Source organism: Argopecten irradians, chromosome 9 (genome assembly GCF_041381155.1).
Source record: "Argopecten irradians isolate NY chromosome 9, Ai_NY, whole genome shotgun sequence".
In the NCBI taxonomy this organism is placed as follows: domain Eukaryota; kingdom Metazoa; phylum Mollusca; class Bivalvia; order Pectinida; family Pectinidae; genus Argopecten; species Argopecten irradians.
Window position 1 is genome coordinate 32490520 of NC_091142.1, and position 15788 is coordinate 32506307.

General features: G+C 36.3%; 1 protein-coding gene across 1 annotated transcript; it reads left to right on the plus strand.

Moving 5' to 3' along the window:
• Nucleotides 1-8: 8 nt before the first annotated feature.
• Nucleotides 9-13375, plus strand: LOC138330708 (peroxisome assembly protein 12-like). Its single transcript, XM_069278243.1, has 9 exons — nucleotides 9-145; nucleotides 2892-3000; nucleotides 3951-4060; nucleotides 4527-4610; nucleotides 5177-5196; nucleotides 5348-5473; nucleotides 6072-6243; nucleotides 12566-12654; nucleotides 13095-13375. Exons 1-9 carry the CDS (start codon nucleotides 23-25, stop codon nucleotides 13210-13212), a joined length of 951 nt encoding a protein of 316 aa, XP_069134344.1. The 5' UTR covers nucleotides 9-22; the 3' UTR covers nucleotides 13213-13375.
• Nucleotides 13376-15788: the final 2413 nt, after the last annotated feature.

Here is a 15788-nt window from a genome sequence, read left to right on the forward strand (position 1 = left end):
GTTACCTACATGGACATAGAAAATGGCAGAAAGGGCAGCTCACATCACCTCTGCTGCATTTACAACTAAACCTTCTATATTTGAAGTTTTAGCTCAAGAGAGTTTGATGACAACCATCCGACCGGCACTGAAGCATGCCGTAAAGGTAAGCTTAGGCCCAAGTTATTGGCAGTCTTGCACTCTTCTTCACAAGCAGCCATTCCCACTGAAATATTTGGTGTAGAACTGTATGTCATCATTTATCTGAGTTGGGCTTATATGAATTGGGATTATGTACATATTCCACAGTAATATACTTCCTATGTAGCTGCTCAATCATTTATCAAACGTTCAAGGGAAGTAATCCACAATGTTCTGACTTCATCACAGGTTTTGAAGTGTAGCAGGGTAGAAGAAAATGAAGGGACCAGAGCTGGATTCAGAATTAGGACCTCCAGACACTAGTGCCCTACCGATTGAACTACCTGATCATTGACCCAGTCCAACCCTTTGTAGTGGGATTGGACTGGGTCGATCATCGGTGACCAGCAGGTACACTGTAGAGCATTGGTCTAGTGATTGGAGGTCCCAGGTTCATATCCCGATCTGGCCACTACATTTTCTGTTCTCCTGTTACAAAATTGGTGCCCAACTAAATTATCCACGGTGCTATAAGGGTTTCGTAAGTAAGTCTTTGAGGGCAAAGACTTTTGAAAAAGTAGGGAGGAGTGTAGCGGGATTCAGGACTGGGTCTATCATCAGTAACCAGCTTGATCAGCGGTAGAGCATTTGGCTAGTGTTTGAAGGTCCCGGGATTTAATCCCAGTCTAGCCACTACATTTTCTCCTCCTGTTAACCTTTCTCAAATTCAATCAAAAACTCTTCCATAGGTATGTAACAGGGTAAGAGTAGTGTGTCACCAGCCGGGCTTGAAATCACAACCTGAATGATCCGCCGCTCTACTGACTGAGCTAAAAGGAAATATCATTATTGTAGTGATTTTGGAGACACAAATTGTTTAATTAAAATGGTTATATGTTTTGTAGGTAGATATATATGTGGGTATTATATATGTACGATGCTTTAGGTGTAGGGAACATTTTACATTTCTGTTTTCTCTTTGCTATATAACGTACCGAGCTAATCGTATACACTTCTACTGGTAGTTGACTTCCCTTTAGGTGTGAAGTGTTGTATATTGCATGTTTGAATGTAATAAAAATCTTAACTTATATATCGGCAAATAAAATACTTAACAAATATTGTGATTCCATCATTGACCGGCTGTTCCAACATTCGTTGAAAAAACAAAGTTTTATTTAATTTGAACACTAAATTGAAATGAAATGGTCGGTCGAAATGTAAATATAAGGAATGATTGTTATTGTTTGTTGTTTACTGGTGTGTAAACTGCATTTTTTGTACAGATATTTCAACATGACGCGCTAACGCGTGTCATTTAAAATATCTGTACAAAAAATGCAGTTTACACTCCAGTAAACAACAAACAATAAAATCATTCCTTAAAAGGTTTAGTTAGTACTGTAATGGTATAGGTTTATGTATCTCGCTTAGGTTTGTGGATAGCGCTCTGCCATTTAAACTCTATAATTTGCAGATACACTGAAAGTCAGTTTTTTACATGTAGTGGCCTTTAGGTAAAAAAGTATGGAAAATTTTGGTCAGTGTCACATTGCGGACATGGCCTTGGTCCATATTAGGCATGATGTGTAAATACTTATGTAAAAATGATGTGAAATGACTAGGCCAAGTGTGGCGTATGATCATGGAACAGTGTAGATCATTAACTGTGTTTCAACTTGCTGTGGATTAATAAAAATGCGAACTTTATTTATTGTGTCAAGTAGTTTATCACACCACATTTTATCTGAAAAAGAACTTATGCATCTCGTACCTAACACGCAGGCGGCTGACGTTACATTATTTACACTACTCCCCCCTTTCAAACGTGTTTGCCACCAAACACAGACCAACCCAGGTTCTTTCTCCAACGAAGCTTCTCAATCTTGTATAGCTTTCGGTTGGAGTGGTCTACGGTACCAAATGTAACAGGGCGAGATTAGTGTGCCGCCAGCCGGGCTCGAAACTGCGCCCCTGGACATACTGATCTGCCTCTCTACCTACTGAGCAAAAAAGGGAAATTCCCCCTAGCGCAAGCTATGAGGCAAATGATCACTATGTACAATTGAAACCTGCTATGCTATACTACTCCCACCTTCCAAAGTGTTCGCCCCAAACACATATTACAAACATATACATGTACATCTGCTCTGCTGAAAGCAGTTGTTGACAGGGTCTGAGAAAATGTGACATCCAGATGGAGGTTTGTGGACCAGAGACCTCCGAACATTGCAACGCCAATAGTAAATAGTAACAGGTACTCCAACAATGTTAGAGGACTATTATATGTAGGATGAGAGACTGTTGAAATATTTCGTCATGTTTAACAAGAGTTACAAAGTTACCTTACCTGAGACCTCTGAACAGAGGACCATTATATGTAGGAAGAGACACTTTTGAAACATTATGTCATGTCTAACAGAGTAATAAGGTTACCTTACCTGAGACGTCTGAACACTATCCAGATGCTCTACTAATTGAGCTACTTGGTCATTGATGATTGACTCTTTTTGATATTTTACTACAAAAGTCCATATAGGGTTCAAAATCTATACAGTTTGATACAAGTCTTATTCAACAATATCCTCTGAATTTATTTTAAAGCAAGTAAAATGATAACTTCTATGCAGCATTTTTTTGGGGGATTGTGGATTTCCTATGCATACATTTGAAGTGCCTGGACACTTATACATTCCTATGTCCCAACCATTAGTCCAATATGATGACCAATAGCAGTACATCTTTATAAATTTTATTGATATGATTTACAGGTTTTAGCTGAGAGTAGACCGGATAAATTTGGTTGGATGATACGATGGTATGACGAAATCTACACAACTCTGGATGTGATCCTCCAGAATTATTACCTTGGAAACCACAGTAAGATTTTATCAAACATATCCAAAATAATTGTCACATTTTTTCAGAAGAATTTTTTCACTGCTGATAGCTTATTCATGAAATCATGACTGCTGATAGCTTATTCATGAAATCTCTAACAATAGAAATGGTTTAGTTAATGATTAAGTTTTTTCCTTGATTTACAAAACAGGTTATAGATGTAATTTGTAATCCTAAAGTTTGTTTAATTCCTAAAATGGCAAGTTTAAATTATTTAATTAGTTTATTTACAAATGCTTTTCCAATTGCATTTTGTATTGGGAACCACAATATTTGGATGATATAACAAACTTTTCTGTCTAATAATAATTATTGATTTATAGGTAATATATTGATTTATAGGATATTATTGATTTATAGGATATTATTGATTTATAGGTTATTATTGATTTATAGGATATTATTGATTTATAGGTTATTACTGATTTATAGGATATTATTGATTTATAGGATTATTATTGATTTAATAGGATTATTGATTTTATTATTGATTTATAGGATATTATTGATTTATAGGATATTATTGATTTATAGGTTATTATTGATTTATAGGTATTGATTTTAGTTTTTGATTTATAGGTTATTATTGATTTATAGGATATTATTGATTTATAGGTTTTTATTGATTTATAGGTGTTGATTTATGGATTTATAGGTTATTATTGATTTGTTGGATATTATTGATTTATAGGTAATTATTGATTTATAGGTTATAATTGATTTATAGGATATTATTGATTTATAGATTATTATTGATTTATAGGTTTTTATTGGTTGATAGGTTATTATTGATTTGTTGGATATTATTGATTTATAGGTAATTATTGATTTATAGGTTATTATTGATTTATAGGATATTATTGATTGATTTATAGATTATTATTGATTTATAAGTTATTATTGATTTATAAGTTATTATTGATTCATAGGTTCCTCCTTTGCTGAGAATTTCTATGGGATCAAACGTTTGCCATTATCTGGGACAAGCTTTGGTGATAAACTTCCTTCTCCAATCTTCTGGAGGTCTTTAGTGTGTCTTGTAAGTTAACAAATCATTTCATCTTATTTACCACTCACTTGATCTGGTCTTATACCCCTCCGAAAGGAAGTTTACCCCTCCCTTTCTTCTCCTTAAACATAGTTTCTTCTGTTTTTTGTTACCACATACTCACAGCAGCGATCATAATAATTGCTACACTAATAACAGCATACTGAAAATAAATTAGCAAAATGACTTTTTAAGTGTAAAATGTGTGGGATGAAAAAGAACAAAAACTTAATTACAGCTTAAATATGTATATTTTTAGTGAATGATACATTATATTGCATTATTTTCATATAGACGATCATCTCACAATTCTCCGATAGCTAGTGCAATAAGTTGATGATAAACTTTATAATAAAATTACAAATACTTACTATATAGTTTTTAACCAGACTTGTAAACATTTATTCAGTAGAAATTCATTTTGTCATTTGGATATTGTTTATTTCACTTGTTGCAGGCTTTGATTCCATACATAAAACATAAAATGGATGAAAAATTTGAAGAAATGCGACATAGATTGAATATTGGCAACAGTTCCCAGGTATGAATAACTATCTGAAGTTTGGAATATTGGATAAAGTTTATTCATTCATAGTATCTGTCAGAAAAGGAAAAATAATTCTACTTTTCTGTTGAAGAAGTTTTTTTATCACATTATAAGTGAAACTATATGTTAAATGTTGTATTGATATTGCCAATATAAAATCGAAATGAAAATGGAAAAAAAATGACTCAGAAATAAAACTTTTGATTATACAGTATAACTTGTCTAAACTGGATGGCACTGGGACCACCATATTTTGCCGCTATAGCCAAATTTCCGGGTTTTACAGGTTTTAATTACTACAAATTATGAAAGAACAAGGCCATACAATCCCACAATACACAGGATCTGGATTAGATAAGAGCCAGATTAGACAAGTTTGTCACTGTATTGCAGACGGAGCTGAAATGGACATCCCTGTTTCTGATATCTCTTTAGTTAAAATCATTGTATGGTAACTTCAATTTTTTTTATTTCTAGACATCCAGGGCCGAGAGCATTCATTCTCGACTATGAAAATTATACAGTAATACATACAATTCTCTGATGATAGAAAATTCCAGAATAGCCTTAAAGAAAACATGTAAAAAGTTTTCATTTTCCAAATCAGAGTTTGTGGCAGGCATTTGTTGGAGCTGTTTGGTTTTGTCCGTACCCCTACATCCACACAGCAGTGGGATCTGGGGGGCATCGGTGTGTTATGGTATCAGTTAGCCTACATGTTCGGGAAAGAGGAACACGTTCGGAAGAGGAAGGTGGCACACACCGTTTGTCCGTCTGGCCGGGGTGGAACTTTGTCATTCACAGGAGGAAGATGTTAATGACACTGCCGTCCCATCTATAGACTGGAGTTCTGCCAGGTAAGGGAGTGATGAACTAAAAACTATAAGTTAGATTAAACCTATCAGCAGAATCTATCAGTGGCCTAATATCTATCAAGAGTCTATGGTTGGCCTAATGATGTTGTCTGGCTCTTTCAAAACCCTTAATGCACCGTTACCTTTAGATTGCACTGATATTGCCCTAGATGTCTGTTGATTGGGCTTTAGCTAAACCATGATGGTTGTCTTAATACTGATTTCAATCCCTATACCTCTCATCAAAACTGCTACTAAACTTTTGTTGTATTTTAAATAAGATACCTTTAGATGTACTGGACTATATTGCCCATTGGATGTATTGTGTTTGAATTTGATTTTAAAAATCTATTTATAGTTCTGACTCTGACACATATGGAATGGTTCTATGGTTAAATCCCTGATTTCAATCCCTATCTTCCCTCGAATCCCTATGGGGAAAGCTGCAGTTTACCTAAACTTTGTTGTACTCGGCTTTTCCTTAATTAAGTCCTTACATGACCCTGGCTTGGTAGACGTAAAAGTAATGGACTATAGGGGTCCTGTCCTGCTGTCTTGGAATGATATTGTGTTTTCCTATGGTAAGAAATATCTATTACAGTACATCTGAGCGTCTGGGGTACATAGGAGACCAGGCCCTGACCTTTACAGCCACCACCCTGTCCACAGGTCTGTCTGTCGGTGTGTTTTTCCTTCAGTTCCTCGACTGGTGGTACACAAGTGATTCTAATGCTCCAGCTTTGATGTCACTTCCTGTCCCAGAGCCTCCGAAGGTAAGTTCTCCCTTTAGTGATGTCACTTCCTGTCCCAGAGCCTCTGAAGGTAAGTCATCCCTTCAGTGTTGTGACTTCCTGTCCCAGAGTCCCCAAAAGTAAGTCCTCCCTTCAATGATGTCACTTCCTGTCCCAGAGCCTCTGAAGGTAAGTTATCCCTTCAGTGTTGTGACTTCCTGTCCCAGAGTCCCCAAACGTAAGTCCTCCCTTCAGTGATGTCACTTCCTATCCCAGAGTCCCCAAAGGTAAGATTTCCCTTCAGTGATGTCACTTCCTGTCCCAGAGTCCCCAAAGGTAAGATTTCCCTTCAGTGATGTCACTTCCTATCCCAGAGTCCCCAAAGGTAAGTTTTCCCTTCAGTGATGTTACTTCCTGTCCCAGAGTCCCCAAAGGTAAGATTTCCCTTCAGTGATGTCACTTCCCGTCCCAAAGCCCCAAATGGTAAGATTTCCCTTCAGTGATGTCACTTCCCTCCCAGAGTCTCTGAAGGTAAGATTTCCCTTCAGTGTGATGTCAACACCCCTGTCCCAGGTCCTCCAAAGGTAAGCTTTTCCCTTCAGTGATGTCACTTCCTGTCCCAGAGTCCCCAAAGGTAAGTTTTCCCTTCAGTGATGTCACTTGATGTCACAGAGTCCCCTGTCCCAGAGTTACCCAAAGGTAAGATTTCCCTTCAGTGATGTCACTTCCTGTCCCAGAGTCTCCAAAGGTAACATTTCCCTTCAGTGATGTCACTTTCTGTTTCCACTTCCCTCTTAGTGATGTCTGTCCCAGAGAGTTCCCCAAGGTATGTTTTGCTTTTAGAGTCTCGATATTGGGGCTGTAACATGCTGGGAAAAGGACTTTCAGGTTTATCCATATGAATGACCTTGACTTTCATTGAAGGTCATTGGCATCAAATAGTATAAGCTACACTCTTTAACGGCTTATTGTATACAGCAGTTCTACTATATGTTGTATTAGTCAGGTGACCGTTAAGGTCCATCGGTCATCTTGTTTTTTGATGCTGTGAAACAGCATTCTTAGGTACGCTCGGAGAGCCTGTGCACATCTAAGCAATAAAACCACTCCGCGATGAAAATTTAATGTTGTTTAGTTCATTTTACATATTACTTGATAGTATGAATAAATCGAACATCAGTATTCAAAAACACAAACATTGAATTTGTACATACATATGCACCATAGATGGTATGTTTTAAGTGTTCAGTAGGGACTCTATGATTTATGTATACCTACGCGTCATGTATGGTCCCAAAAATCACGAACAACGCATTCTTCGATGTCTTCCTCCGCAGCAGACTTTTGGTGGATTTTGGATTGTGTATGTTTCTTTCAATTTTACGTAATTTATGGTACTGAACAATTAATGTAATGAAATGTTAGGAAGATAATTGCAAAAGAAAGTTCTTATAACGGTTATAGGTGTTTTTTATTTCGGTTGTATTCACGAACTATATTTGATGATATTATTGCGCAGTAATAGTTAATAGTTATGAGTTCCTTCCTTGTTCTGTCAACTGCGTTATATTGGGAGCAGTTACTTGTGCCTTTTGTTTATTCGACAACTGCGTTATATTGAAAGGGAAAAAGTACAAAGTTTATCGATATAACATAAACCTACAAAATATTAATAATAGATATCGTGTATTATTAGGATCAAGAAGGTGGATTATCTTTTATGAGTTTATTATAGCGTGGGTTATTCGTGAAAAGCAATCAGGGGCAAAGCAAAAATCGGCACCGAACTTCGTGTCGGTGAATGGGGCTGCAAGCATTATATACTTACTCGGGTACGATTCTCGCTAGGTAGGGGTATGGCTTATAAAAGCTTGCTAAAAATTAAAAATATAAAAATAGAAAGAGCAAAAAAAAAAAAAAACAACAAAATACCTGACAAAAAAGAGAACCAAACCCTACAACCCCTCCACGGCCCCCGTCACGTCAACTACCCTCAAACACCCACCCGCCAACTCGAATCACAACCAGCAACCACCCGTTCCCCCAACTCATGAACAATCACTTGTATCCACGAAATGCCACAGCTGCGGTAACATGAACAACAAAAAAAACCACCTTCACAGTCACCAAACTCACGAACCAACCACCCGCATGCTACAAAAATCACAAAGCCCGACGGAACACTAGCTCCATACCTCGCGACCCCCTGTCTACCCTCTCAACCCCCCCCCCCCCCCTGCCCCCCCTGCCCTGCACCTCGCCCCTCGACTGGCCCGCCTCCCCCCCACACTCTACCCTCCCCCCCGCCCCTCCCCCCACGCCTCACCACCACATAACAACCCATCAATACATTACACCCCCCCGGACCGACTTGACTCATCCCAACGCTAATCACCATCAACACAAACAACAAATTGATATAAAATTTTGTCAAAACCAACCAACAACTATATCGTCGTAACCAAAACAAAGCCAACAAAAACAATACAACACCACCCACACCAGAATAGACCAAATCCTAATCGGAAAAAGCCAACATTATAACATTTAAAAAAATAAAGACAGAAAAGAAACAAACAAGAAACCACATGCATAGTGGTGCAATCGGAATGTGCGATGCCATAAACCTGGACCAGCCAGATCTCCAGTCACAATCGAACTGTTACCGAGTCAATCGTGATTTTTTTTCAACTTAGAAGATTTTTTACGATGCAGTCCTGGAAGTAAGGCACCGATCAAAAATATATATATAAAAACAGATAGTGTTGTATAACCTCTCGCAACATGAAATAACTTAGATATCCAATGGTAACATTATAGTTTCCTTTCGGCACGAAATCCATACCAAATGCTCTCCTTGGGGTTTGTCAACACCGACGTTCCTCGCAGAGACGCTGGCGAAATGCAGCGGACCGCAAGCAACAAATAAAAATATTCGATCCGACTGGGAAATACATTAGTCAAATCGGTGTCGAAACCGCACCATAAATATATTAAGAAAAGGTAAAAAAAAAAACCACTAAAGTTATTGAGCCTTGTATCACGGCAATCGATTTCTACATCACAGTAACAAACCTGGTAGAAGAACAAGGATGCAATCATCATCTTCAATTCCAATCAATAAGATGCTTGAGCAATATACTACACAAAAAAAGCAACAAAAGAACACAACAAAGAAATTAACAGCGTTTACCTGGTATAGTAAACATAACGAACAACAAAAATACTTATGCGTGCACAACACAATGTGATCAAAATGGACTTTTGTTACTTATTTCTTCTTATTTCACACTTTTACATTCTCATGATATTAAACACCACAGATACTACATGTACACACACAGCCATTTTAACACAAAAGTCATTATTCTACAATATTGGACACAAAATACTTAAATCATACATCATCAAAATACATTCAGGCACTAAAGATAGTGTGACTAAAACAAATAAATGCATGAGTATTCACTGAAATTCAAAATTCATTGAAACACTCAATAGCGAACACATTTTTACACAATATTTGATTCAGAGATAGTCATATAGATTCATTTACTCCATAATAAATTATCAACACTACTAACTAAAAATTAAGATCCTCTTACAAATCATTGTTGGCACTAACAGATACCAGGTATACACTCAGATGTACACTTAACTATCACCAGTGATAGGCTAGAAGCTAAAGGTTTTCTGTGTTAAGTCACTCATTTATTAAAACATACCCCTCTCGCCCGACACAACGATTGTTGGAGGGGGACATTTTCAAAGCGTTGGGTTACCGTCGTACGCTGTCCGTCTCGTCTTGTCCGTCCCGTAAACACGTAAACGAATGAGTTACTCACAGGAGCTTAACTCTAAAACCAGTAGAGATATCTTTCCAAACGAAACTTCTTACCACATTGGCGGTCCTGTATGAGTACATAGTAGTGACTAACCTTTTGCTAGATTTACATAAGGTACATCATTATTTTTGTAATTTTATGTACTTTTTTCACTGTAAAACCATCGGAAACCAATTGTGTAAATGTTCTCTATGAGACACGACTTTTTGTGTAAGATATCGTTACACCGGAGCAGCACAACTACTATAACCAGCATGAGATACTATCCATGAAACTTCATAGAACACATTGTTCTTTATGGTCTAGTAGTACACTTTTGCTATTTTATAGGTTTCATCATTTTTTGATTTTTTCAGTACAACCTTGGAATACATTGCTGAAATTTTTCCATATTTTATTTGTAACCAAAAGGTTCGTTTACAACGTGCAGCATACACACTCTAAACAACCAGAAGTGATTTATGCACACGGAACAACTCCATAGGTGCCACTTTCAGTTCTTATGGTTTGTCTGTAGAAGCCTTTTGCAAATTCATATTAAAAGTGTTTTTAACTTTTTTGTTACTTTCATTTCCTGTAACCAGTGGGAAACATTTGCTGAATAATAGGCAGATATATTTCTATTAAGAATACGTACACCGGAGCAAACAAACCTTCACAAACCCATGCACACAGATAACTTTCTATAAACATCCTAGAAACTTACCTTATTCTGTTTCTTATTAGGTCTCTCTAGTAGATACCTTCTACTGCACTAATTTTGTGTACAGGGGTATTTGTAACCTGTGTAGACAGTGATGTGATTCTGAGATATGGAGCGTGTTTTAATGTTGTTGGGGGTGTAGTTTTAGTGGTTTTATATTTTTTATGTTGTTGGTTTAATAGATACACCATTCTCATTCGCACCATTTTGACTTCCGTAACCTATGTGTCCTACAATTTGCTGAACAATATCAATCATAATTTTTAGTTCCAGGTTCTAGTTATCCAGGTGAGCTATAACTCTAAAACCAGGAAGAGATATATTGGCATGCAAACACGAATCCCAATCCACTAAAGGGCACAATATAGTCTTATGATATCTAGTTCAATGCACTTTTGCTATTTTAAGGTTTTCACTTTTTTGTACTTTTTAGCGCACTGTAACTCGTTGGAGGAAACATTGGTGAAAAAATGGCAGATTTTTTGTGTTTAAGAATCATTTTCCGGAACAACAACTATAAAACGCCTAGCAGAGATATTCATTATCTCGTCGAACTCGATCATAGACACATTGTGAGCCACTCTTATGGTCTAGATGTAGTAGCCTTAGTTCACTATTTTTAGGTCTTTTACCTTTTTGTTGCCTTTTCTTCCTTGTTAATCATAGAAACACTTGCTGAAAATAGCATGATTTTTGTATGCATTTTCAGGACCATAAACTACTAAAACCAGCATTGACGATATTTCCACTTCTTTGATCTCATTTCATTCACTTATGGTCTAGTAAAGTTGTTAACCTTTTAGCCTATTTTAGGAGGTTTTCATTTTTTATGCACATATCTTTTCATGGGTGTTTTTTGCAATACACATAAGTCATCCACGAATCAAACTTACTTCAGCTTATGATATCATCCATATTGTCAGAGGGGGATTCCTGAATGGACTTATGTCCTGTGAACTTTCTCAGCAAGTATATTAAATATGTTTGACAATCTGCATTTAATAGTGTATACACACATATCAGCTGCTAATATAAATTATGCCAGATTTAATCAATGCATTCACAAATGAAAATTCTCCTTGCCGTACCTCATTATATCTCTACACACACAGTGATTGGTACCCCGCATACACAGCACAAAACATCACACATGATCTGGGATCTAGTACAGTAAAGTTCTTACGAAGACTCTGCTGAAGTCTGATGGCATATACATGAAGCTGGATCTTTTGATGTTACCCGAAGACTCGCGTTTCTGGTGATATTTAAAATAAAATAGATGAGTTTATATCATACGTAACGAAAATAATGTAACCCTTTTTAATTTGGCAAAAGTAACATCTGGCCCCATTATTTATTAGTCAAAAAGGTCATCAAAGACAAACCCATGTTATCATTTTTCTAAGAAGGAAAATACAAAATATATTCAACGGAAATCGACAACAACTATTTCTACATGTCTGATACATTTTTCCCGATAAACGTATATCTTAAAATGTACTAAGATGGGATATGAAGATTACAACGCGCTAATAGTTGATCACTAGAGGGGGGGGGGGGGAGGCCGGAGGATGATTTTTTTTTTGTCCTTGAAGAGATGATGAAAATTCAACACATGCACACTTATTTAGTATACTAAATTCAATATATTAAATGAGAATGAAAAACCCAATGTTTCCAATTTCTTTATTCTCTTTGTTTGAGTCCTTCATTCACAGCATCTATGAGTGGCCTTGACACTTTGATTCTTGTCATATTTTGTATTATTATTGCAATATTTCAAAATATGAGGTGAATTTTGATATGATGGTTTTAGAATGATGAGGACCTGGCCACGCCCCCTTACAATGTATGTCCTGTGTGTCTGAGGACTAGAACCAACGACACCACATTATCTGTGTCAGGGTAGGTAACTCTACATCAACTCTCTCTTACTTGGAGTATATATGGATTGGAATTCACAAAGTAGATAAAAAAACTCATCGGAATTCTTTTCCTTTTCAACTTTCTTTGAAAAGAAATATGTATCTCACGATGACAAATTATTTGAAACATGCTAATTTTTCTTTTTAAGCTAGTTTATATAAGAATTTGTTAATAAGATCGTAAGATTAATTATCTAGTTATTTACAATGTATCGTACAGTGTATCATGAAACATGTACTTTTAAGTAGAATTCTAAATATTTTGTTCATGTGATGTTTTGGTATAAAATGGATAAAAACAGCTAGACAGCAAAAGCTATATGTATCTTAAAAGAACAAACTAATTTAGTCTCAGCTATGGAAAATTAAATGAAATTGTCATTTCAAGGGAGATAACTTTTGTTGTCCTGTTTGTTACAGGTACGTGTTCTGCTATCCCTGTATCTATGAGTATGTGAACAAACATAGATGTTGTCCGGTAACCAGCTATCCTGCCACCCAACAACACATTATAAAACTATATCCCCCAGACTCTTGACAACAGCAGCTGCAGTGAAACATTGGAGTGAATGAGATTGAGTAGTTTGTAAATTATTTTAATTGTTTATTTGCATGTGATTCATTGTTGAAATTCTGTTAATTATTAAAATTTGTTATTGTTGAAAATGAAGATTAAATATTTTACATGTTTTTTAATTAAATTTGAGTTGTTAGCTAATTTTGCTTACTGTATGACATGTAATGTCTGTTGCTATTTTACATCATGGATAGAAGATTTAAGAACATTTCATGTACAGAAATATTCAGGATAGGAATTTAATTCTGTATTAATCAAATTTTGTAACATTTTGTATTTATGGTTCAAGAGCAACCATGAAAACAACGAAAGTTTTACACAACAAATATTTCATGTTATACAGTATAATGTATTGATTTAAATTGTGTTTGCTTGTACATATTATAACATGGTTAAAAAGGCAAAACAAGTCAACTAAAGGGGGTTTTATTTTTCTCTTGAGCAAATTTATTCCATCATCATAGTAATGAGAATACAAAAGGAGGAATTAAATCTCCCTGTAAACAATACTATGGCATAGATGATAGTAGACAACATACTGTAAACATATTGTCTCCCATACTTGACAGGGTTATACCGGGGTTACTTGGGAAAAGATTATAAGACTATTTCATATGTGGATAAGAAGGATAGGGATATTCTACGCGAGGGTCACAAAATGTAGTAAAACCCCAGGTTGTGATCCCGAAGTTAGAATATCCATATCCTTCATATCCACTTATGAAAGAGTATTTTGCTTTCATACCTCGATGTTTTATTGCAATTTTACAACTATAATATCCTGTCATTTTGAAATAAATTTGAAGAAATCCACGACTGAAAGTCCATTTTTCATTAAACATTACGTGATATTTTCAACAAAAATTCTGTTGTTTGCATCTTTTATTGTAAAACCAGTTAAGTTTGTGAAAAAAATGTTAAAATTTTACCGAGGAAATAGAAATTTTTGTTGATGCCGTGATGTCACGAGGCTTTATTGCATGGATAGCCATGTAATACAGCCTCAGGCGACATGAGTGTATTGCCCTAGACCAGCCAGTATTACACCCGTAGGTATGAAAGAAAACTCTGTCTTTTACCGGGGTAGGGAAAAGACAGCTCACACATGCTAGACAGTGACGTCATCTATACATGCGGCGACCATTTGTACGCACAACTGAATTTTCATCATTTCGCATTAATGTATGGGAGAAAAAAAATCAAACATGGGCCTGTCAGTTGAACAGGGATATCTCAACTCTCGTGAAAGATTTTGACTATTTATGACCAGCCAAAATCTTTCACTCGGGTTGAGATATCCTGTCCACCTGACAGACCAAAATGTAAGATTCTATTAATCATGACTATTATCTTTGCATTGTCCCAATGAAATATCACCTTTGTTCTTACTCTTATAAGGTCAGCCTTCAAAGCTATAAACACAAGACTGTGGCATAGAATTTAAGATAATGATAATGTTTCTAGTGCGAGCCTACTCTCGTTTTTATTCAAAGCCGATGGTTCAGAGGACGGTGCCATTGTATTCTGAAGCAGCTTTTTAGGTCACCTGAGACGAAGTCTCAAGTGACCTATTCTACTTGCCTTTTGTCAGTCGTCACGCGTCGTGCGTAGTATGGCGATAAACAATTTGCTTTTTCGACTTCTCCTCCAAAACTACAGAACCAAATTTGTTGAAATTTTGCAGAAACCTTCCATAGCCAAAGGTCGACCAAAATTGTGAATTATATGGTCCCAGCCCCCCAGGGGCCTGAGGGGTGGGGCCAAAAGGGGTCAAATAGGCTAAATCTTCAAAAATCTTCTTCTGAAATTTCAGAAATGTCAGAATCAAATACTCTTCATAGATTGAAAGGTCTCAAGGCCCTCTACAAAAATTGTGAATTATACGACCCTGGGGTCTCAGGTTTCCATTTGGGGATGGGGTAAGTTTATTATATTTTATATAGTGAAAAGACATTTTGGAGCATTATTTGGTCATTTGTAATAGAAAATTAGTTAAATGTTGTCAGAATTACCCTTATGAAATGGCCATTGCATCCTATTAACAAATTTTCCATGACTGACTCCCAGGGGCCTCAGGGGCAGGGCCAATAGGGGTCAAATAGGCTAAAACTTCAAAAATCTTCTTCTGAAATTCTGGAACTGGTAGAATCAAATACTCTTGATGGGACCAGATACTCTTCATAGATTGGAAGGTCATAAGGCCCTTTACAAAACTTGTGAATTTCATGGCCCTGGGATCTCGGACTTTCCCCTGGGGAGGGGGTCAAATTTACTATAGTTTCTATAGGAAAAACACATTTATGAACATTATTTGCTTAGTTTTTATAGGAAATGAGTCAAACTGGGTTAGAATTATTAGCCTGAAATAGCATTTTAACATCATATCTATATTGGTCCTGGCTGACCCCCAGGGACTAGAGGGGCGGGGCTAAAATGTGTAAAAATGGCTAAAATTTCAAAAATCTGCTGAATTCACAGGTTTAATGGAACCAAATAATCTTCATAGATTAAAAAGTGAAATTTATAAAATCACTGAC

Excerpts from the sequence above, each read along its gene's own strand:
- LOC138330708 (XM_069278243.1), top strand. The coding sequence starts at position 23 with ATGGCAGAAAGGGCAGCTCACATCACCTCTGCTGCATTTACAACTAAA. Across the intron at positions 4,061-4,526 it reads GGAGGTCTTTAGTGTGTCTT|GCTTTGATTCCATACATAAA; the intron begins GTAAGTTAACAA and ends CACTTGTTGCAG. Across the intron at positions 5,197-5,347 it reads AATAGCCTTAAAGAAAACAT|GAACACGTTCGGAAGAGGAA; the intron begins GTAAAAAGTTTT and ends TTCGGGAAAGAG.